Source organism: Macaca thibetana, chromosome 15 (genome assembly GCF_024542745.1).
Source record: "Macaca thibetana thibetana isolate TM-01 chromosome 15, ASM2454274v1, whole genome shotgun sequence".
Classification (NCBI taxonomy): domain Eukaryota; kingdom Metazoa; phylum Chordata; class Mammalia; order Primates; family Cercopithecidae; genus Macaca; species Macaca thibetana.
The window spans coordinates 101,349,690-101,366,847 of NC_065592.1; the positions used below are offsets into that span (position 1 = coordinate 101,349,690).

The 17,158-nt window shown below is 42.6% G+C and overlaps 2 protein-coding genes across 9 annotated transcripts in view; both read left to right on the forward strand.

The window, feature by feature from the left end:
* CKS2 (CDC28 protein kinase regulatory subunit 2) overlaps nucleotides 1-12,466 on the forward strand; it is a 974,690-nt gene extending 962,224 nt beyond the window's left edge. The window contains exons 2-4 of one of the 2 annotated variants that reach the window (XM_050761305.1): nucleotides 7,001-7,159; nucleotides 10,936-11,063; nucleotides 12,146-12,466. In XM_050761305.1, coding sequence (XP_050617262.1) covers nucleotides 7,101-7,159; nucleotides 10,936-11,063; nucleotides 12,146-12,198 — 240 coding nt within the window. In that variant the 5' untranslated portion in view covers nucleotides 7,001-7,100 and the 3' untranslated portion in view covers nucleotides 12,199-12,466. Of the gene's footprint in view, nucleotides 1-6,937; nucleotides 7,160-10,935; nucleotides 11,064-12,145 lie in introns of those variants that run through there. The other variant, XM_050761304.1, reaches the window with a different exon arrangement.
* Nucleotides 12,467-14,243: 1,777 nt separating this feature from the next.
* SECISBP2 (SECIS binding protein 2) overlaps nucleotides 14,244-17,158 on the forward strand; it is a 43,272-nt gene continuing 40,357 nt past the window's right edge. For 4 of the 7 annotated variants that reach the window (XM_050761261.1, XM_050761260.1, XM_050761262.1 and 1 more), the window contains exons 1-2: nucleotides 14,244-14,378; nucleotides 15,439-15,584. In XM_050761261.1, coding sequence (XP_050617218.1) covers nucleotides 14,343-14,378; nucleotides 15,439-15,584 — 182 coding nt within the window. In that variant the 5' untranslated portion in view covers nucleotides 14,244-14,342. The other 3 variants (XM_050761265.1, XM_050761264.1, XM_050761266.1) reach the window with 3 other exon arrangements.

Sequence of the window (17,158 nt, forward strand, 5' to 3'; positions counted from 1 at the left end):
TCTCCTCTTTCTCTAATTCTTACAGTAGGCACATGTTTAGCAGCTGGTGCTACTGATGGTCAAGCAACTTGGTTGTCTTCTATGTGTCTTGCTGATGATCACATTCACAGGCAGCCTTTCAAGACAGGGAAGGTAGAAATTGACATGCCTCTTAAGGACTAGCCTCAGAAGTGGTATAACATCACTTCAGCCACATTCCACTGGCCAAAGCAAGTCAAGACCAGACCAAGAGTGAAGAAATAGACTTCCCCTATCTATGGAAAGAGTAGTCAAGTTGCTTTGCAAAGGAGCATGCATATTAGGATAAGAAGTATTTGTTACAATAATTTCAGTTTACCCCAAGGAGGCATGCAGTACTTGAAGCATCTAATTTTGCTATTGCAGATGGTAACAGAAACAAAGCTACTGTAGCCAATGGTTCTGGTAATGGACTCCTAATCTCTTTCAACTTCCTAAATTTATCAGCAGCTGCAAAGATATCAGCAGACTGCAAAGCCTTAGCATGCACCAAGTTCCCTCTTAGCCTCTCTCTACTAGCCACATTCGTTTCTGAATTGGTAACAATAAACATTATTTACATCTATGCTTTTTTAGACAACAGTAAAACTTTGCTTTATTTTTAATATATTTTGCATTGTTGTAGTGAATTTATTTTTATTCTTTTATCCAATACATTCTCAACAGTAATCCATTTTCTTCTTGGAGCCAGTGAGGCTTTTGAGATTGCCATTGGCAATCTATTCGTGCCGCCTTGTAGGTGATGTGCAATTTCTCCCTGGAAGCTTTTAGAATTTTCCTTTGTCTTTGATCTTCTTAAATTGCACAATAATCTTTCTGTGGTTATATATTTTTTTATCTATACTGTTCAGCACTCTATAAGCCCTTTCAATCTAAAGTATTTTATCTTTCTTTAAAACTAGGGAATTCACAGCCATTATTTGTACAAGTATTTCCTCCCTTCTGTTTATTTTTTCTCTCCCTTTGGGACTCTTCTTTAATGACAGTTGTCACCTCTACTTCTAGCCTCCATGTCTTTTTACTTTATATTTTCCATCTCTTTATTCCTTCCTAATGCTTTCTGGGGCTGGAATTCAACATAATCTTCTAGTTCAATAATTAGCTCTTCATTTATATCCACTGTGCAGTTTACTTATTAAATTTTTTATTTCAACTATTTAGTTTTCAATAACATTTCCATGTGACTTTTCCTTAACACTGCAGTTACTAAAATCTTTTCAGCTCTTTTGTATTTACAACTTATATTCATAGTTGTAAAATAACTTTAAAGTAACTACAAAACTAAAAGGCTTTAAAGCATTTGATGAAATACAGTATTTATGATAAAAAATCAGCAAGCTAGGAACAAAAGAATTCTTAAAATGAGAAAGGGCATCTACAATTACAAAGCTGCAGTGACCATCACACTGAGATATTGTTTCTATTAGTCACATGTAGTTCATAGGTACAGAGGTCAAACATCCAAAATAGGTATGACTAGGCTAAAATTATGTCAGCAGGACTGAGTTCCCTCTGGAGACTCTAGGGAAGAAATCTATTTCTTTCTTTTTTCCAGCTTCAAAAAGCCACCTGCTGCACTTGCCTCGTAGTCACATTACTCTGACTTCTGTTTTCATCCCAGCTCCTTCACAGACCCTCCTGTCTCCCTCCTCTAAGGTCCCTTGTGCTAATATTTGACCACTCAGATAATCCAGGATAATCTCCCTATCTTAAAATCCTTAATTTCATCACATTTGTAAAGTCTCTTTTGCTGTGTAAGGTAACATTTACAGATATCAAAGATTAGGACATGAATATTGCTGTGGTTTGAATATGTCCCCCAAATTTCACGTGCTGGAAACGTAATCCCCAAATTCATATGTTTATGGTATTTGGAGGTGGGGCCTTTGGGAGGTAATTAAGATTAAAATCATCAGGGTGGGGTTCCCATGATGGCACTGTGGCTTTATAAGAAGAGGAAGAGACACCTGAGCAGGCTGGCCCTTGTCCTCCCTCCATGGGATGCCCTCCACCATGTTATGATGTGGTAGAAGGCCTTCACCAGATGTGGCCCCTCTACCTTTCACTTCCCAGCCTCCAAAATGGTAAGAAATAAACTTCTTTTCTTTGTAAATTACCCAGGCTGTGGTAGTCCTTTATACCAACAAAAAATTGACTAAGACAGACATCTTTGAGGGCCGTTTTCCTGTCTATCACATTCATCCTCCTACATTCACTTCCTACAACTTTCCTTTCCATGACTTTTACACTCTAAGGCAAACCTGTTCTGCATTTTCTGTGTGTACCACACTTCCTCACGCCTTCACAACTGCCAATCCTTCTACTGGAAAAGTGCTTGGCCCTCCTGGTTTTCTACCTGTGGAACTCTAAGAGACAGAACAGAATAGTGGGTAAGAGGCCTAACTCTGGAGTCAGACTGTTTAGGCTCAAATATGAGTCTGTCACTTACTAGAGATTTTTGGTAAATTGTTTGGTTTTGTGTTAACCTAGATCTAAATGCCAGATTGTAACAAACACAAGAAACAGAAAAACCAGGCAAACTGCACCACAAGGAAACAATTACACAGATCCAGAATGTGTAATGTTCCACAGGCAAAAATGACCTGGTTTGATGAACTGATGCTAAAAAAGGTGGCAGGGGTGTGTGCGGGGAGGATGTCTATGTAGGTAGAGGTCAGGGGTTGTTTAAAGAACACTAAAAGGGACAATAACAAAATGTGGCTGGGTGTGGTGGCTCACGCCTGTAATGCCAGCACTTTGGGATGCTGAGGCGCCCAGATCATCTGAGGTTGGGAGTTCGAGACCAGCCTGACCAATATGGAGAAACCCTGCCTCTGCTAAAAATACAAAATTAGCTGGATGTGGCGGTGGGCACCTGTAATCCCAGCTACTCGGGAGGCTTAGGCAAGAGAATTGCTTGAACCCAGGAGGCGGAGGCTGCGGTGAGCAGAGATCGTGCCATTGCACTCTAGCCCGGGCAACAAGAGTGAAACCCCATCTCAAAAAAAAAAAGAGAGAGACAATAAAATGAAAGATGTAGGCCCAAGTTTGAAAACAGAGTTAAACAAACTAACTGTAAAAAGCTTTGGTGGGGCAGTCAGGGGAATGTGATTCTAAAACAGCTATCAAAGAGTATTAAGGACCTCTAAGTGTAATAATGACGTGGTTAAGTATTTTTTTTAAAATTTTCCTGAGATGCACACGATAAACACAGAGATACACTGAACAATTTTATTCAGGAGTGAACTGACATATCTGAGATCTCTTCAGTAACATTCTAGGAAAAAAAAAGTTACAGGGGAACAGATGAAACATGATTGGCAAATGGAAATTGCTGAAGCTAAATGACTGGAACAAGTCGAGTATCCCTTACCCAAAGCACTTGGGACCAGAAGTGTTTCAGGGTTTTTTGGAATTTGGAATATTAGCATTTTATTTACCAGTTCAGTATCTCTAATTGGAAAATCTGAAATCTGAAGTGCTCCAATGAGCATATCCTTTGAGCTCCTGTCAGTGTTGTTCAACGTTTTGGACTTTTGGAGCATTTCGGATTTTCAGATTAAGGATGCACAACCTGTACATGGAAGCTGATTCTATTATACCATGTGTTCGAAATTTTCACAATGCAGATGGTCCTTGACTTACAATGGTCCAACTTACAATTTTTTTTGACTTGTCAGGATGTAATCCCATTGTAAATTAAGGAATATCTGTACATTTAGTTAAAAATGTATCTCCTAGGAAGTTTTTTTCCCCCCAGGTTCTGCCAGAAAGTAATTTCCTTGTCCATTTTCCTTAACAGTTTATTCACATTTTTGCCATCATAGTATTATATCTAATTACGCTTATGTTATTATACTGTGCCTAAAATTTACTTCTTATTGTGTGCTTATGTGCAAGGGACTCTGCTATGTGCTGGGCACTGCATGGTGAACAAAACAGACATGGACTCTACACTAGCTTCACAGAGAGTTTGTTTTGTTTTGTTTTGAGACGGAGTCTTGCTTTGTCGCCCAGGCTGGAGTGCAGTGGCTCAATCTTAGCTCACTAACAGTGAGTATTTTATAGTGCAGATAGGGAGACAAACATCTCCTAAGCAAACATACAATTGCAACAGCGGGAGAGAAGCCAACTGGAGTCGGTGGCAACGGCATAATGGGGAAATTGAGGAACTTTCTCTAGAGAAGGTAATTAAGGAAGGCCTTTCAGAAAATGAAATCCTTAATCTGAGACCTGAAGGATTCCATCACATGTGAACGAATGTTTGTGTCTGCTCCTACTCACCAAATCATGCGTGGAAATTCCAGGCCAGGTGCTGTGGCTCACTCCTGTAATTCTGTTACAGGAAAGGGGTCCGATCCAGATCCCAAGAGAGAATTCTTGGATCTGGTGCAAGAAAGAATTCAGGGTGAGTCCGCAGGGCAAACTGAAAGTAAGTTTATTAAGAAAGTAAAGGAATAGGCCGGGAGCGGTGGCTCACGCCTGTAATCCCAGCACTTTGGGAGGCCGAGGCGGGCGGATCACAAGGTCAGGAGATCGAGACCACAGTGAAACCCCGTCTCTACTAAAAATTACAAAAAATTAGCCGGGCGCGGTTGTGGGCGCCTGTAGTCCCAGCTACTCGGGAGGCTGAGGCAGGAGAATGGCGTGAACCCGGGAGGCGGAGCTTGCAGTGAGCCGAGATCGCGCCACTGCACTCCAGCCTGGGCTGGGCAACAGAGCGAGACTCCGTCTCAAAAAAAAAAAGAAAGTAAAGGAATAAAAGGATGGCTACTCCATAGACAGAACAGCTGAAGGCTGCCGGTTGCCCATTTTTATGGTTATTTTTTGATGATAAGCTAAACAAGTGGTGGATTATTCATGCCTCCCCTTTTTAGACCATATAGGGTAACCTCCTGATGTTGCCATGGCATTTGTAAACCGTCATGGCACTGGTGGGAGCATAGCAGTGAGGAGGACCAGAGGTCACTCTCTTCGCCATTTTGGTTTTGGTGCGTTTTGGTTGGCTCCTTTACTGCAACCTGTTTTATCAGCAACGTCTTTATGACCTATATTTTCTGCTGACCTCCCGTTTCATCATGTGCCTTAACTGTCTGGGAATGCAGCCCAGTAAGTTTTAGCCTCAGCTTACCCAGCTCCTGTTTAAGATGGAGTTGCTCTGGTTCACTAGCCTCTGACAATCCCAGCACTTCGGGAGGCCAAGGTGATCAGATAACTTGAGGTTAGGAGTTCGAGACCAGCCTAGCCAAAATAGTGAAAACTCGTTTCTGCTAAAAATACAAAAACTAGCTGGGCGTGGTGGCGGTGGCCTGTAATCCCAGCTGCTCTGGAGCCTGAGGCAGAGTGGCTTGAACCTGGGAGGGGGAGGTTGCAGTGAGCCCAGATTACACCACTGCACTCCAGCTTGAGCAAGAGTGAGACTGTCTCCAACAAAAAAAAAAAAAAAAAAAAAAAGGAAATTCCAAACACCCTCTTCCTCCAAGTCACTGTATTAGTAAATTAGGAGGTGGGGCCTTTGGGAAGTAATCCAGATTAGACGGTCACGAGGATGGGGCCCTCACCATGGAGAATATAAATGTCCTTAGAGGGCCTGTCTCCTCATTTGTTCAGAAACCTGGAGAAGTCCGTGGTCTGCAGCGTGGAAAAGAGTGCCCGGACCTCTCACTTCCAGCCTCTAGTCTGGAGACTTTGTCTAAGTCACCCTGTCTATGTCACTTAGTCACAGCCACCCTGAGCCCACTAGCCTGTATTGCGCTGGAGCATTTCGCATAAAAAGAAATTAATATAAAAATGATACGTGCTCATTGTGGAAAACGTGAAAAAATACCAAAAAGATCACTTTTAATTCTAATGCATAAAAATAACCACAACTTACATCTGTTTCTCCCAGTTTTTTATATGAACGAGTGTTTTTAAACTAGGGTCAGTATTAAAAGACCAGAAGTAGTTTAACATTATCTTAAATCCCCTTATCCAGGAATTAGCATTTGTATTCTCGGCCGCTGCAGAACGTTACTTTAATCCCTCAAACTTTCCGTGACTTGGGTCTGCCCTGGTTTTGAACACTAGGTTAGGCTACAAAAAGCATCCTGGGTCTCTGGCCCATTTCTTTTTAGAGAAGGGGTCTAGCTCTGTTGCTCAGGCCTGTCTGGAACTCCTGGGCTTAAGCGAAACTCCACCTGGGCCTCCCGAGTGACTGCGCCGCCACCAAGCCGGCTCCCGCCCTCTCTCTATGCGTGGCTCCGCGGGCTCCATTCTCCACACACTTGTCTGGGGGGCGCCAGGAGCCCCTCACCGGCCAGGCCGCAAACTCAGTAAGTGCACGAGGCTGCGGACCGGTCGGCTGCGCAAAGCAGCCCCGGACACAGCCACCACGCGGCCGCCTGGCGCTCCTCTCACCCAGCCGACCGCGCAGCCGCCCTCCCTCTCACACCGCGGAGCCTTTCTGCCTTTTACTATTTTTCAAAGCGGACCTAGGCTCCTGGCTCGAGCCTGAGGGGATACAAGGCGTCACGAGGGGGGCCATCACAGCGCCAGGTCGACAGCTTCCGCTGAAAGCCCTGAGCCGCTCAAAGCCCCGTGGCCCACGCTTCCGGCCTCGACCGACTAGGTCATCAACAAACCCCGCGATACCTCGCTCCACCCTCAGGTCCTCCGCCCCAACGGTTCCGTGTCCTGGAACTTTCCACGTTCCTGCGCACGCGCTCTGCGACGCTTAAGTCCAGACTCCGCCCTCCTCTGGCCACGCCCCTGCCCGTCAAGGGCGCTCCCGCCCCCGTGCCGTACCTATTCTCCACTTCTTCCCGCGGGCAACTTCGCAACAGATCTCTGATTGGCTGACCCGGGAAGCCGACTTCGTGAAGCGGTGGCGACGATAGGCTGGCAGCCGGCCGACTTCCGCAGAAGGCGATTGGTCGGTACTGCTGTCCAATCGGCGGCGGGCCGTCGGATTCAAATCGGGATCGTTGAGCCTGCGGTCGTTAGTCTCTGGCGAGTCGTTGCTTTGGCAGGACGTGGACGTGTCTACTGCTGCTCCCGCTTTTCGCGCTCTCTCGTTTCATTTTCGGCAGTGCGCCAGCAGGATGGCCCACAAGCAGATCTACTACTCGGACAAGTACTTCGACGAACACTACGAATACCGGTGGGCGGCTTTCTCAGACCCTGAGTCGGCTCTCTCAGCTGGGGCCCCCGCGGGCGGGGCGACCAAGGCGTAACAGGGTGGGGGGGGGGGGGCCCGGGGTCTGGGGGGCGGAGCCCGAGGGCGAGGGCCGGAGTTTGGGGTCGCGGCCACCTGGTGCCCCGCGTAGTCGGTCATAGTTGGGTGCCTGGCGCGCCCGGCCGATTGGGCCTTTGTTCGGTGTGCGCGGAGGGTGAGGGAAGAGCGGCCACGGGGCCGCATTTAGTGCCCGGGTAGGAACCGGCGCAACTTGGGAGTCCCGGGGTCCTCGGCGACGCGGAGTGACCCTCCGGTCACTTTTTTCTCGGCCGTCGTACGGCCGTTCAGTAACTGGTCTCAGTTCCAGTTGTTTGAACCAGTCCAGGAAAACCCGCCTGGTGCCGTCCTTTTCCGTTCGCAACCGTGCCACACACTTTCCCTGTTTCTGACGGGGTGATGCAACTTTTACTAGTTTGTGGTCTAGAGTGGTAATTTTCATTTGTTAACATACAGGAACACACTTGTCTTCTTGTTTTTGAAGTAAGTGGTATAAGTTTTGGGGGCGACCCACCGAAAATGAGCTTGATGGGAATTCGAAAATGTTTACTGGGGATGGTGATTTGGGCCATTATATATTAGCCGCAGTCATACAATTGAGGGCATTATTAAAGGAGTTTCATTTTAAGGCCGATTAAGAACTTGAGTGGACTTTCGGCCTTATTTTCTGCTAGTCTACACTGGCCAAATTTTGGGCTTCGAGGAACTTTTGCGTTTGAGTCCTGAAGCGATGTACCAGAACGTAGTGTCAGTAAAATCAGACAGATTTTAAATGTCCCTATCCCCCAATTAAACTAGACTGGGGGAAAGCGGGTAGGGACATTTAAAATTTGTTGTCCTTCTTGTGTGCGGGACACTTCATTTAGGGCGTGGCTTCAGAACCAGTTAACCCCTTTTTCTTACTAGGTAGTGACTAGAACGCTGCGTCCTGGGATACTACCAAGATTTCGGGGAGATAAAGCCCATGCCGTCGTTGCCCAAATTGTGACCTTGTTTTCTGTCTGCTGCCGTTGTAGGTTAGATTTCTACGAATGCTATTTAAGGAAGAAAGAACAAAACAGTGGGCGGTTTCTCTTTTTCTCTCCCTCCCAGCAGCATGGAAGTCTGTTTTCACATGAGGAATACTGAAGATTTCTATGGGTAGTAATAATTGCACCCTTTTGTATTCCTAGCTAGAAAAATACCATGTTTTTCTGGCTGTAGGTAAATTTCAAGTAGATTGTCTTAACTTTATAGTAATAACTATACAGTTCTAATCGTGTAATATGCTGGCACAGTGTTCAATTATGTGATGCTAATCAAGAGCCATATTGAGGATATCCGATAATGAACACAATGTAAACCGTAGTAACCTTACTAAAACCTGGAGAATTATTCTGAAACACATCTGGTGCCAAGTGTTTAGGATAAGGATTTAAGGGTTGGTACAAGTGTCTTTTGGGGCATAATACTGAAAGTAAGTGAAGCTATTTCTCAGACTTCTTTCTGATGGCAGTAGGTCCATTTTTTAGTTTTAATATACTCAAATGATTTGTGTGTGGTAATGAAGAAGGTTTACATATCTGAAGTGATTTATTTTAACCCAGTAAAAATTAGAGCTGGTATTAATTGGCCAAGGCACTAACCTTTATGAAACAGGATAGTAATTTCCACAGATAATTTTAAAGGGGAAACTAGTGATAATATACCGCTAAGGCATGAGTCTAGGGTGGTTTGTATTAATATGTAATGGTGCAGCATGCAATGTAAACTTAAAAGGCTAGTATTTATTTTTCCCAGTGTGCAGTTATCTATATCTTTCTTAGATTTTTCTTAATTGCAAACTTAATTTCCTAGTCCTTTTACGTGAAGGTCTTAATGTTTCTAAGGGCATAACAGTGGGTGCCCCCACCCCCACATCATGGAAGTCTGTTTTCGCAGGAGAAAAACTGGTAATATCTCTGGGCAGGTTTACAAATTAGTAATACTTGCACTATTTTGCTCTTCAACTGAAATAAACGTTAGATTTTGGAAAAATTTTCCTTACGTGTAGTTTGAAAACTCTGTGTGGCAAAATATAGGTAGACTCCTCATATGGGCTTGATATTTTAAACAGTTTTTAAACAGTTTTCCTTTATAAAGAAACCCTGATGGAGGAGAGCCTGTTTCCGCGTTTATGGAGAAGGGTGGTAACTTCTATCTAAATAACTTGTTGGTAGATTTATGTACTCTGTAAATTTGAAAGACAAAAGGTACAAAAGCACTACGTTTCTCTTTGAGAATAATCAACAATATAGAAGATAGAAATAAGATAACATTATTTGTAGAGCCTTAAAAGTTAGATGTTAAAGCAGCATTTAAAGAATGTGGGTGATAACTGGTAAGAATTACAAAGAGTCACCATATAGTTCACTGGAATTGGTGAAAACTGCAAATTATGGTAGTAAGGTATGACTTCGTGGCCTTAAGGCAATCTAGCAACATAAAAGAATTTTTCTGAGTCTCACTTTGCCCTGCAAGTGAATTGGTACTTAACCAACCACAGACTAAAATTTAAGTTGATGACAGCTGGGTGCTTATAATGGGTTAGGGGTTCAGTTTACTGCGTCTCAGAAAGTGACGAGATTGCACCTCATTCATCCCCATCCAACTGACTCACAGACATACCTTATACTGGTTAAAAATTTGGGTTGGTGGTTATGGATGGTTCAGTATAAAACTTGCTACTACTGGAGATGGTAAATATGGGGCTGAGAATTGTGACTTCTATAAAATCCTTTTCATGGTAATTGAGTAAAAGTTCTTACTCAATTTGGGGAAGGAGATTTGTCTGGCAAATCTTTGACAGAATGCTTTGGGATACTCTTAATGATATAGATTTGTTTTTGAGAACTCGTACAGTTGTACATATTGATGGTTTAACTTTGAAGGTTATTCCATGCTTGCCTAAGAAACTGAACAATGTAAGTTTTGGATACAGGTCAGTAAGTTAACTGGAAAACTGTGAGGTTGCACACAATGTGTATGTGCAGTTAGTGGTTTTCTGTTTTTAATTCTGAACACAGTACTTGAAGTATAAGGCAACTTCTGGAGCATACAAGGACTGGTAGTTACTACAAAGCTAGTGTTGGGAAGAGGAAACCCAAATTAACTGTAACTTACATTTTTCCTTACATAAAAGTCTAATAATCTGGGACACGGATAACAGCTCTACAGTCAGGGAGTAGGCTGGGTCCTTACCTCTTGTTGCTTTACCGTTCTCAATTTACTGTTGCTTCTGTGGTCCTAGACTCCTGCTCTGGCTCCCTGATCGTATTAATGTACATTCAACAAGAAGGAGAAAAAGTAGAGTTCAGCATGTTCTTTCCCTTTGAGAAAACTTTTCATAATAAGTTACACATTTTCTTGTATCTTGTTGGCTTATGATTTGGAGGCTGGTTAACCATATGCTCAACTTATATTTTGGGGTTCTATTCCTGAAGAAGATTCAGGCAACTGATAAGCATTCTCTGGTAAGAGAAAAAGATTAATCCTAAGGAAAATGCCTTCTGCTTTTGGATTGCGCACCCTTAGCTCCCTAATTTGAACATAGGCCATCACATCAGAATTAAAGGTAGTAGAGTGTAATTCTCAATATTAAAGCAACAGAGTTGCTAAAGGGACATGTATAAAGCGACAGTTGTAGAAAAGGCACTGGACTAATACTTGGCTGTATCTTTTAACAGGCATGTTATGTTACCCAGAGAACTTTCCAAACAAGTACCCAAAACTCATCTGATGTCTGAAGAGGAGTGGAGGAGACTTGGTGTCCAACAGAGTCTAGGCTGGGTTCATTACATGATTCATGAGCCAGGTAAGCTTTGCTATATTATAGTAGAGCAGTAATTGTTGAAATATTGGTGGTTATGGCTGTCAAAATTTTAAAAATATCATTGACATCAACTGATATCTCAAAGTAACTCTTCTGATAAGTTAGTTTTTTTAAATGACTTATTTCTTGACTCTGGAGAGAGATCCAATTTTATGGTAAAATAAAATACCACAGGAGTGAAAGTAACACATTATTCTACTTGGAAAATAATGTAAGAACTAAAAAAAGATATTTTAAAATCTGTATCGTTAACAGTATCCCAAAGCATTTTACCATAAATATATCCTAAGACAAGTGTTCTTTTCTGTGTGTGAAAATTGATTTAATTTCATTTAATTAAATTCATTTAATTGATTTAATTCACTCTTCAGCCCTCTTAAAGGATAGCTACCACATGAAGTTTAAATGAGGTAATAGCATATGAACTCAAATGTGTTTATGGGTATCTTATGCTATTATGTGGTATTAACAAAAAGTTCAAGTATTAAATAGTAAACTCAAACTTTGTGAGTTTTCTAAACTAAAACAATGGGGGTTAAATTCTATTTTTGGGTTATCAGTAAATCTAACTTACAGCATTTATGTTTTGAACAAAATTTGAAGACATACTATAGAAGCTGAAGTAGGTGGAACTAAAACTATTGTGCTTTCTCCTCTGCTGTTAAAAACATTGCATTGAAAACTCTGAAAGAACTCATCGCTTTCTTGGGATTGAGATACGTAATCCTATTAGAATTCAGTCCAGATAATACAAAAGCAACTGAATAACTTAAGTGTAGATTTCTGTGCCCACCTATTGAAGCAGAATCTGTGGGGATGAGCATTAGTATGAGATCCTGTAGGTGATTTGAAAGAGGTGTTTTTCCCTATGAAGAGGTAATCTTTTTACTTTTAATCTATTTACTATAGACAGTAACTTTGAAGTAAAATTCATTTTAGATACCTCAAACCAGTTAATAGTGGACTCAGTTTATTTTATTCTGGCTTAGTTGAGAATGCTTTTGAATTTCTGATGAGTATATGAAAACCATATTAAAATGATTCAAAACATTTTATTTCTACAGAACCACATATTCTTCTCTTTAGACGACCTCTTCCAAAAGATCAACAAAAATGAAGTTTATCTGGGGATCATCACATCTTTTCCAAATTTAATGTATATGTGTATATAAGGTAGTATTCAGTGAATACTTGAGAAATGTACAAATCTTTCATCCATACCTGTGCATGAGCTGTATTCTTCACAGCAACAGAGCTCAGTTAAATGCAACTGCAAGTAGGTTACTGTAAGATGTTTAAGATAAAAGTTCTTCCAGTTTTTCTCTTAAGTGCCTGTTTGACTTTACCTGTTACTTTTGTTCAATAAAGTTTGTATGTTGCATTTATCACTTTCAAGTTTTTGAGGTATATTTTCTTACAGTTAATTTGTGACTATTGAAATTGATTTCAGTGTTACAGTTTTAGCTCTGAGGAAGTTAACTTACCTTAAAGATCATGTTAAATGAGTTTAAAACAGTGTGGTATGATCTGGATACCATTTAATTCACTTAATTTAGAAATTAAGAACCAGGGATATGTTTAAAGCCAAAGTAGATTTTACCTCTTGAATTCCTAGAGAATTGGCTAGAACAGGAAAGCCCAAATTAATACTATCTGGGCTACTTCACTGTCACTGGCCACTAGTGGTCTTGGGAGAAACCTCTTAACTTTTTTATCCTCATCTACATTTCCAAGGTAGGGATAATGTTTCCTATAAAGTAACACCACATTTTTAAAGGTTCAAAAACACTGTAAAACACCTTTGCCTTTTTAGCTTCAAGGAAAGTGTTTTCGGAGTTAGATGCAGACATAGGCTGTTTAATTAATTGCTATGCTATAGAAACAAATCAGCAGCCAGCATACATCAGGTCCCTTGGTTAAGAAAGGGTGTCTTTACACATGAGCGCAATGAATTTTGAAGGTTGTGATTAGCAGCAACCTAGAATCTACTTCCCCCACCTCACTGCCACCACCACAGGATGTGTCCCAGGTAACAACAGAAATGACAAAATTAAACTTCATTACACTTTCGGGTAGACCCAATAGTGCTGAAAGAAAGGTGACAGCTACCCCTCAACTTCCAGCATAAATTCCTGCTGGACCAGACCCTAAGGTTCACTTCTGCTAGAGGCTGTGTAGTGAACTGAGACCTGGACAGAAATCTGAAAAAACTGGAACTGCACCTGTCTCACTTGCTTGAAATACTTGGTATTCAATGGTAGAGTTAATAAAAGTCTGTGCAAGGGACAGAGGAAACCTACAATTTGCCTCAATCCCCATTATTTTGGCCTATTTTGCTGACATTTTCTGTCCCTTAAACCCACTTGCATTTTCCTCCAAGCCTTTGAGTAAGGGAAGTTCCTCCTCCATCTATTGAAATCCACTGCATTCTTCCCTGTACTTTCGGTCAACCTCCTATCCCTGCTGCACCTTATACATTTCTCACAGTATTTAACGAATTTGCTCTGTGTAGAACTGTTTTTTTCCTTGTGAAAATTATACTATTCTCTCTTGACCATGTCTTAGCACTTTTTTTAATTTTCCAAAGAAACCAAGCGGCGATTTAAATTATTTTCTGTGGCTACTTACAAACTTAACGTTTCTGGAAATTTAGGATACCAATAGAGTCTTGTAGGCTTTCCAGGTTTGCAGGACCTACAGGGTATGCAATTCCTGTAAGTCACCAATCTTGAGGAAATTTTAGGGAAATGCAGTGGCAGGGATGGGAGTAATGTCGGCCTCCTCAGTTTCCTTATTAGTAAATCTTCCTCCTCTTCAGGTGACTGCTCAAAGGTCACCTCAGCGAGAGGCCTTTCCGGACTAGCCCATCCCGTCCTAACTCCTAGACTCTTGAGGCCCAGGGGACAAGAGTAAATCACGGCCTCTCAGTTTCTAGTCGCTGCTGCTTTGGTGGAGACTATCTCGAATATCCCAGCAATAAAAGGCAGATCTGAGATTCCCGTAAGCTACTATGAGTCCCCAGCCCAGAAGACTGGGGGATCCGCATTTCCCGCAAGCTCCCCACAGCCCTTCACGTGCAGCCCGCGCAGGTCCAGTGCCGCGGCCGCCGCGTACTTCCGGCCGGAAGGAAGGGGAGGCTCTGTCGCTTTTCTGTGACGCACTTCCTGGCGTCGCCTGCGAGGGCGGAAACGCTTTGTCTGTCAGGCCAGCCGACAGCCGGCTGCTGGTCTCCCTAACGCGGCCTCCTCCGCGCCTCGCGCCATGGCGTCGGAGGGGCCGCGGGAGCCCGAAAGCGAGGTAAGGGCCGCCCAGGCCGACGGGGACTCTCTCGGCAGCCTCAGCCTGCCGGCCTGCCTCGCACTGGGGCCTCGGTCGGGCGGTGACTGGGCTGGTCCAACGGGCGTGGGTCGGATGCTGGTGACGGCACGGGAGCGCCCTACCGGGTGGCCACGATCTTCGCGCCCCGCCCAGGGTCCGCCTTGGGGTGGCGGTCAGCGGCCGCAGACCCCGCCCACAGTTAGCGCCGCGTCTATGGTGCGATGTCACCAAGCGCAGTGACTGCGGCCCAGCGCCGCGCTCCCCGCAGTCGGGGCGGGGGGACTCTGGCGAGCTTCCCGCGCTCTTGGGAACGGATAGATTGTTTTAAAGGACCCTGCGTTTTTCTGAACGTCGTTCTCCGGTCTACGTACTCAGCATTGCCACTAGAAGGCGCCCTGGCGATCGCATGCATTATTTTCAGACCCATAAAATTGTCGGTGAAAGTCAATGTCTTACGAAGTAACTAAAAACTAAAGAAATCTATTGAATTCAAATTTCAAAGGCTCGTGGTGATATTTTCTGGCAAAGCAAGGTTTGATATTTCAATAAAGCAAGACTTAGGGGTTCATGAGTAAAATGCATATGCTTTTGTGCAACTTTTTCAAGAAAATGTAATGGAAATAAACGTCTGCAGTGTGTTTTGGGTGCTGTAGTTAAACATTCCACGTGTATGTTTGACTGCAGTAGTTGTACTGTGTGCCTTCTACAGTTGTTATTTCTAAGTGAATCTCTGGTAAAACACCCTTATTCCAAGATTAAAATTGCAGAAACGTTATCAGGTGTGATCTTAACTATATAACCTGGGTTAAATTTTATTTCCACTTGAACTCTTAATGTTTGTGGACTACTGCCTTTTCTAACAAAAAAAGCATTGGGGAGAAATCGTTAGCAAGCAGGTGCTTGTCTTTACGAGGCAGAAGTGTTTAAACAACATCGGGAACATTTCTGGGGCTATTAGGAACACCTCTTGGGTTTTTTGTTTGTTTACATTTGCTTGATCTCTGAATGTTTGTAGCCAAAACCTCATTTTTTTCCTCAGGGCATCAAGTTATCAGCAGATGTCAAACCATTTGTCCCCAGATTTGCCGGGCTCAATGTGGCATGGTTAGAGTCCTCAGAAGCATGTGTCTTCCCCAGCTCTGCAGCCACATACTATCCGTTTGTTCAGGAACCACCAGTGACCGAGTATGTATCTTTCTAAATGTCTTGCCTGGGACTTGCTTTTTGGATTTAATGGTGATTAGACTTTCAAATACTCGGCAGTTACTGCACTCAAGTTCTGCAGATGGCAGAGAATGCTCTTCAGTCAAGAAGAGTCTGAGCCAGTAGCACAACTTAACTGTAAACTGTGCCAAAAAACAGAAGCTTTAATTCCCCTTTTTTTCCTTCATACTCATTGTTATTTTCGGCAAAGAAGTGATAGAGACTGCATTGCATTTGTTAGTAAGAAATGCAGTTTCAGGCCAGGCGCTGTGACTCACGCCTGTAATCCTAGCACTTTGAGAGGCCGAGGTGGGTGGATTGATCACCTGAGGTCAGGAGTTCAAGACCAGCCTGGCCAATATGGTGAAACCCTGTCTCCACAAAAATACAAAAATTAACCAGGTGTGGTGGCGGACACCTGTAATGCCAGCTGTGGTGGTGGACCCCTGTAATGCCAGCTATTCGGGAGACTGGGGCAGGAGTATCCCTTGAACGCGGGAGGTGGAGATTGCAGTGGGCCGAGATTGCACCACTACACTCAAACCTTGTAAAAAAAAAAAAAATCCTGTTTCAGGGTTCATTTGTTCATATGGTTTAAAATTATATCATGTATCTAATGGGAGATGAAATGTGGAAGGAAGGGCAAAGGAAGGACCAGATAAACATACTCCTCATTTTTAAGGTTAACGTTTTAAAATCTTGTTCAGGGAAGGGGAGGGGACTAGCAACCATAGTTGCCTCTGTGTGGATAATTTTTTGGAAATTGTTGACTTTTGCTTTCCACCGTTTTACTTTATATCTGTTATATGGAGAGGAATTTTACACATTTCAGGTTTAAGTTCATCTAAATTTGAGTTGAAAGAAGGCTTATATTTTTCCTTACATTTTCTTTTTCATTCTCAAGATTCATTCTCTAGGTATTTACAAAATGGCTTCCTCTTGTAGCTGAATTTAGACAAAAAACATTAATCTTTACATAATTGTGTAGATTTATTTGTAGACCTATTTTTAAGATTTGCATCAGGTGTAGTTCTAATCTAAGAATCCTTGTGCTTTGTTCTTCTTTGATATGATTCAAACTTGTTTCCTTTTATTTGTGCCTGCATGGTGTGATTGAAAATAGTTTGTACTGTATATAAATTCTAGAATTATATTTGCAAGAATGAGAATTATAATGAATAAGAAAATCATTGAGCTGTCTGGTGTATTTAGGAAATACTGAAAGTTGTGTTTTTTGGACAAAAGTTGAAACACTACCTTTATGTGCTGGAATTTGGTCTTTGGTAGGAATACCCTATTTTTCCACTGCATTTCATCCATTGGAAAGGGGAGTTTGGCGTGGGTCTCACCTGAGTTGTTCCCTACCTTGAGTGTCTCACATAACAAAATACAAAAATATATGTCAGTGATAAGAGCTCAAAGCCATCTGCTAGGTGGTATTCCAGTTACTCAAAATAGTTGTGGAAAACATTCACATGGCTGAAGCAACATTTTGGCAGTAACATGAGTGGAGACTAATCAGAGACTCAAGAATGGGCAGTGCTGAATTTAAAAAT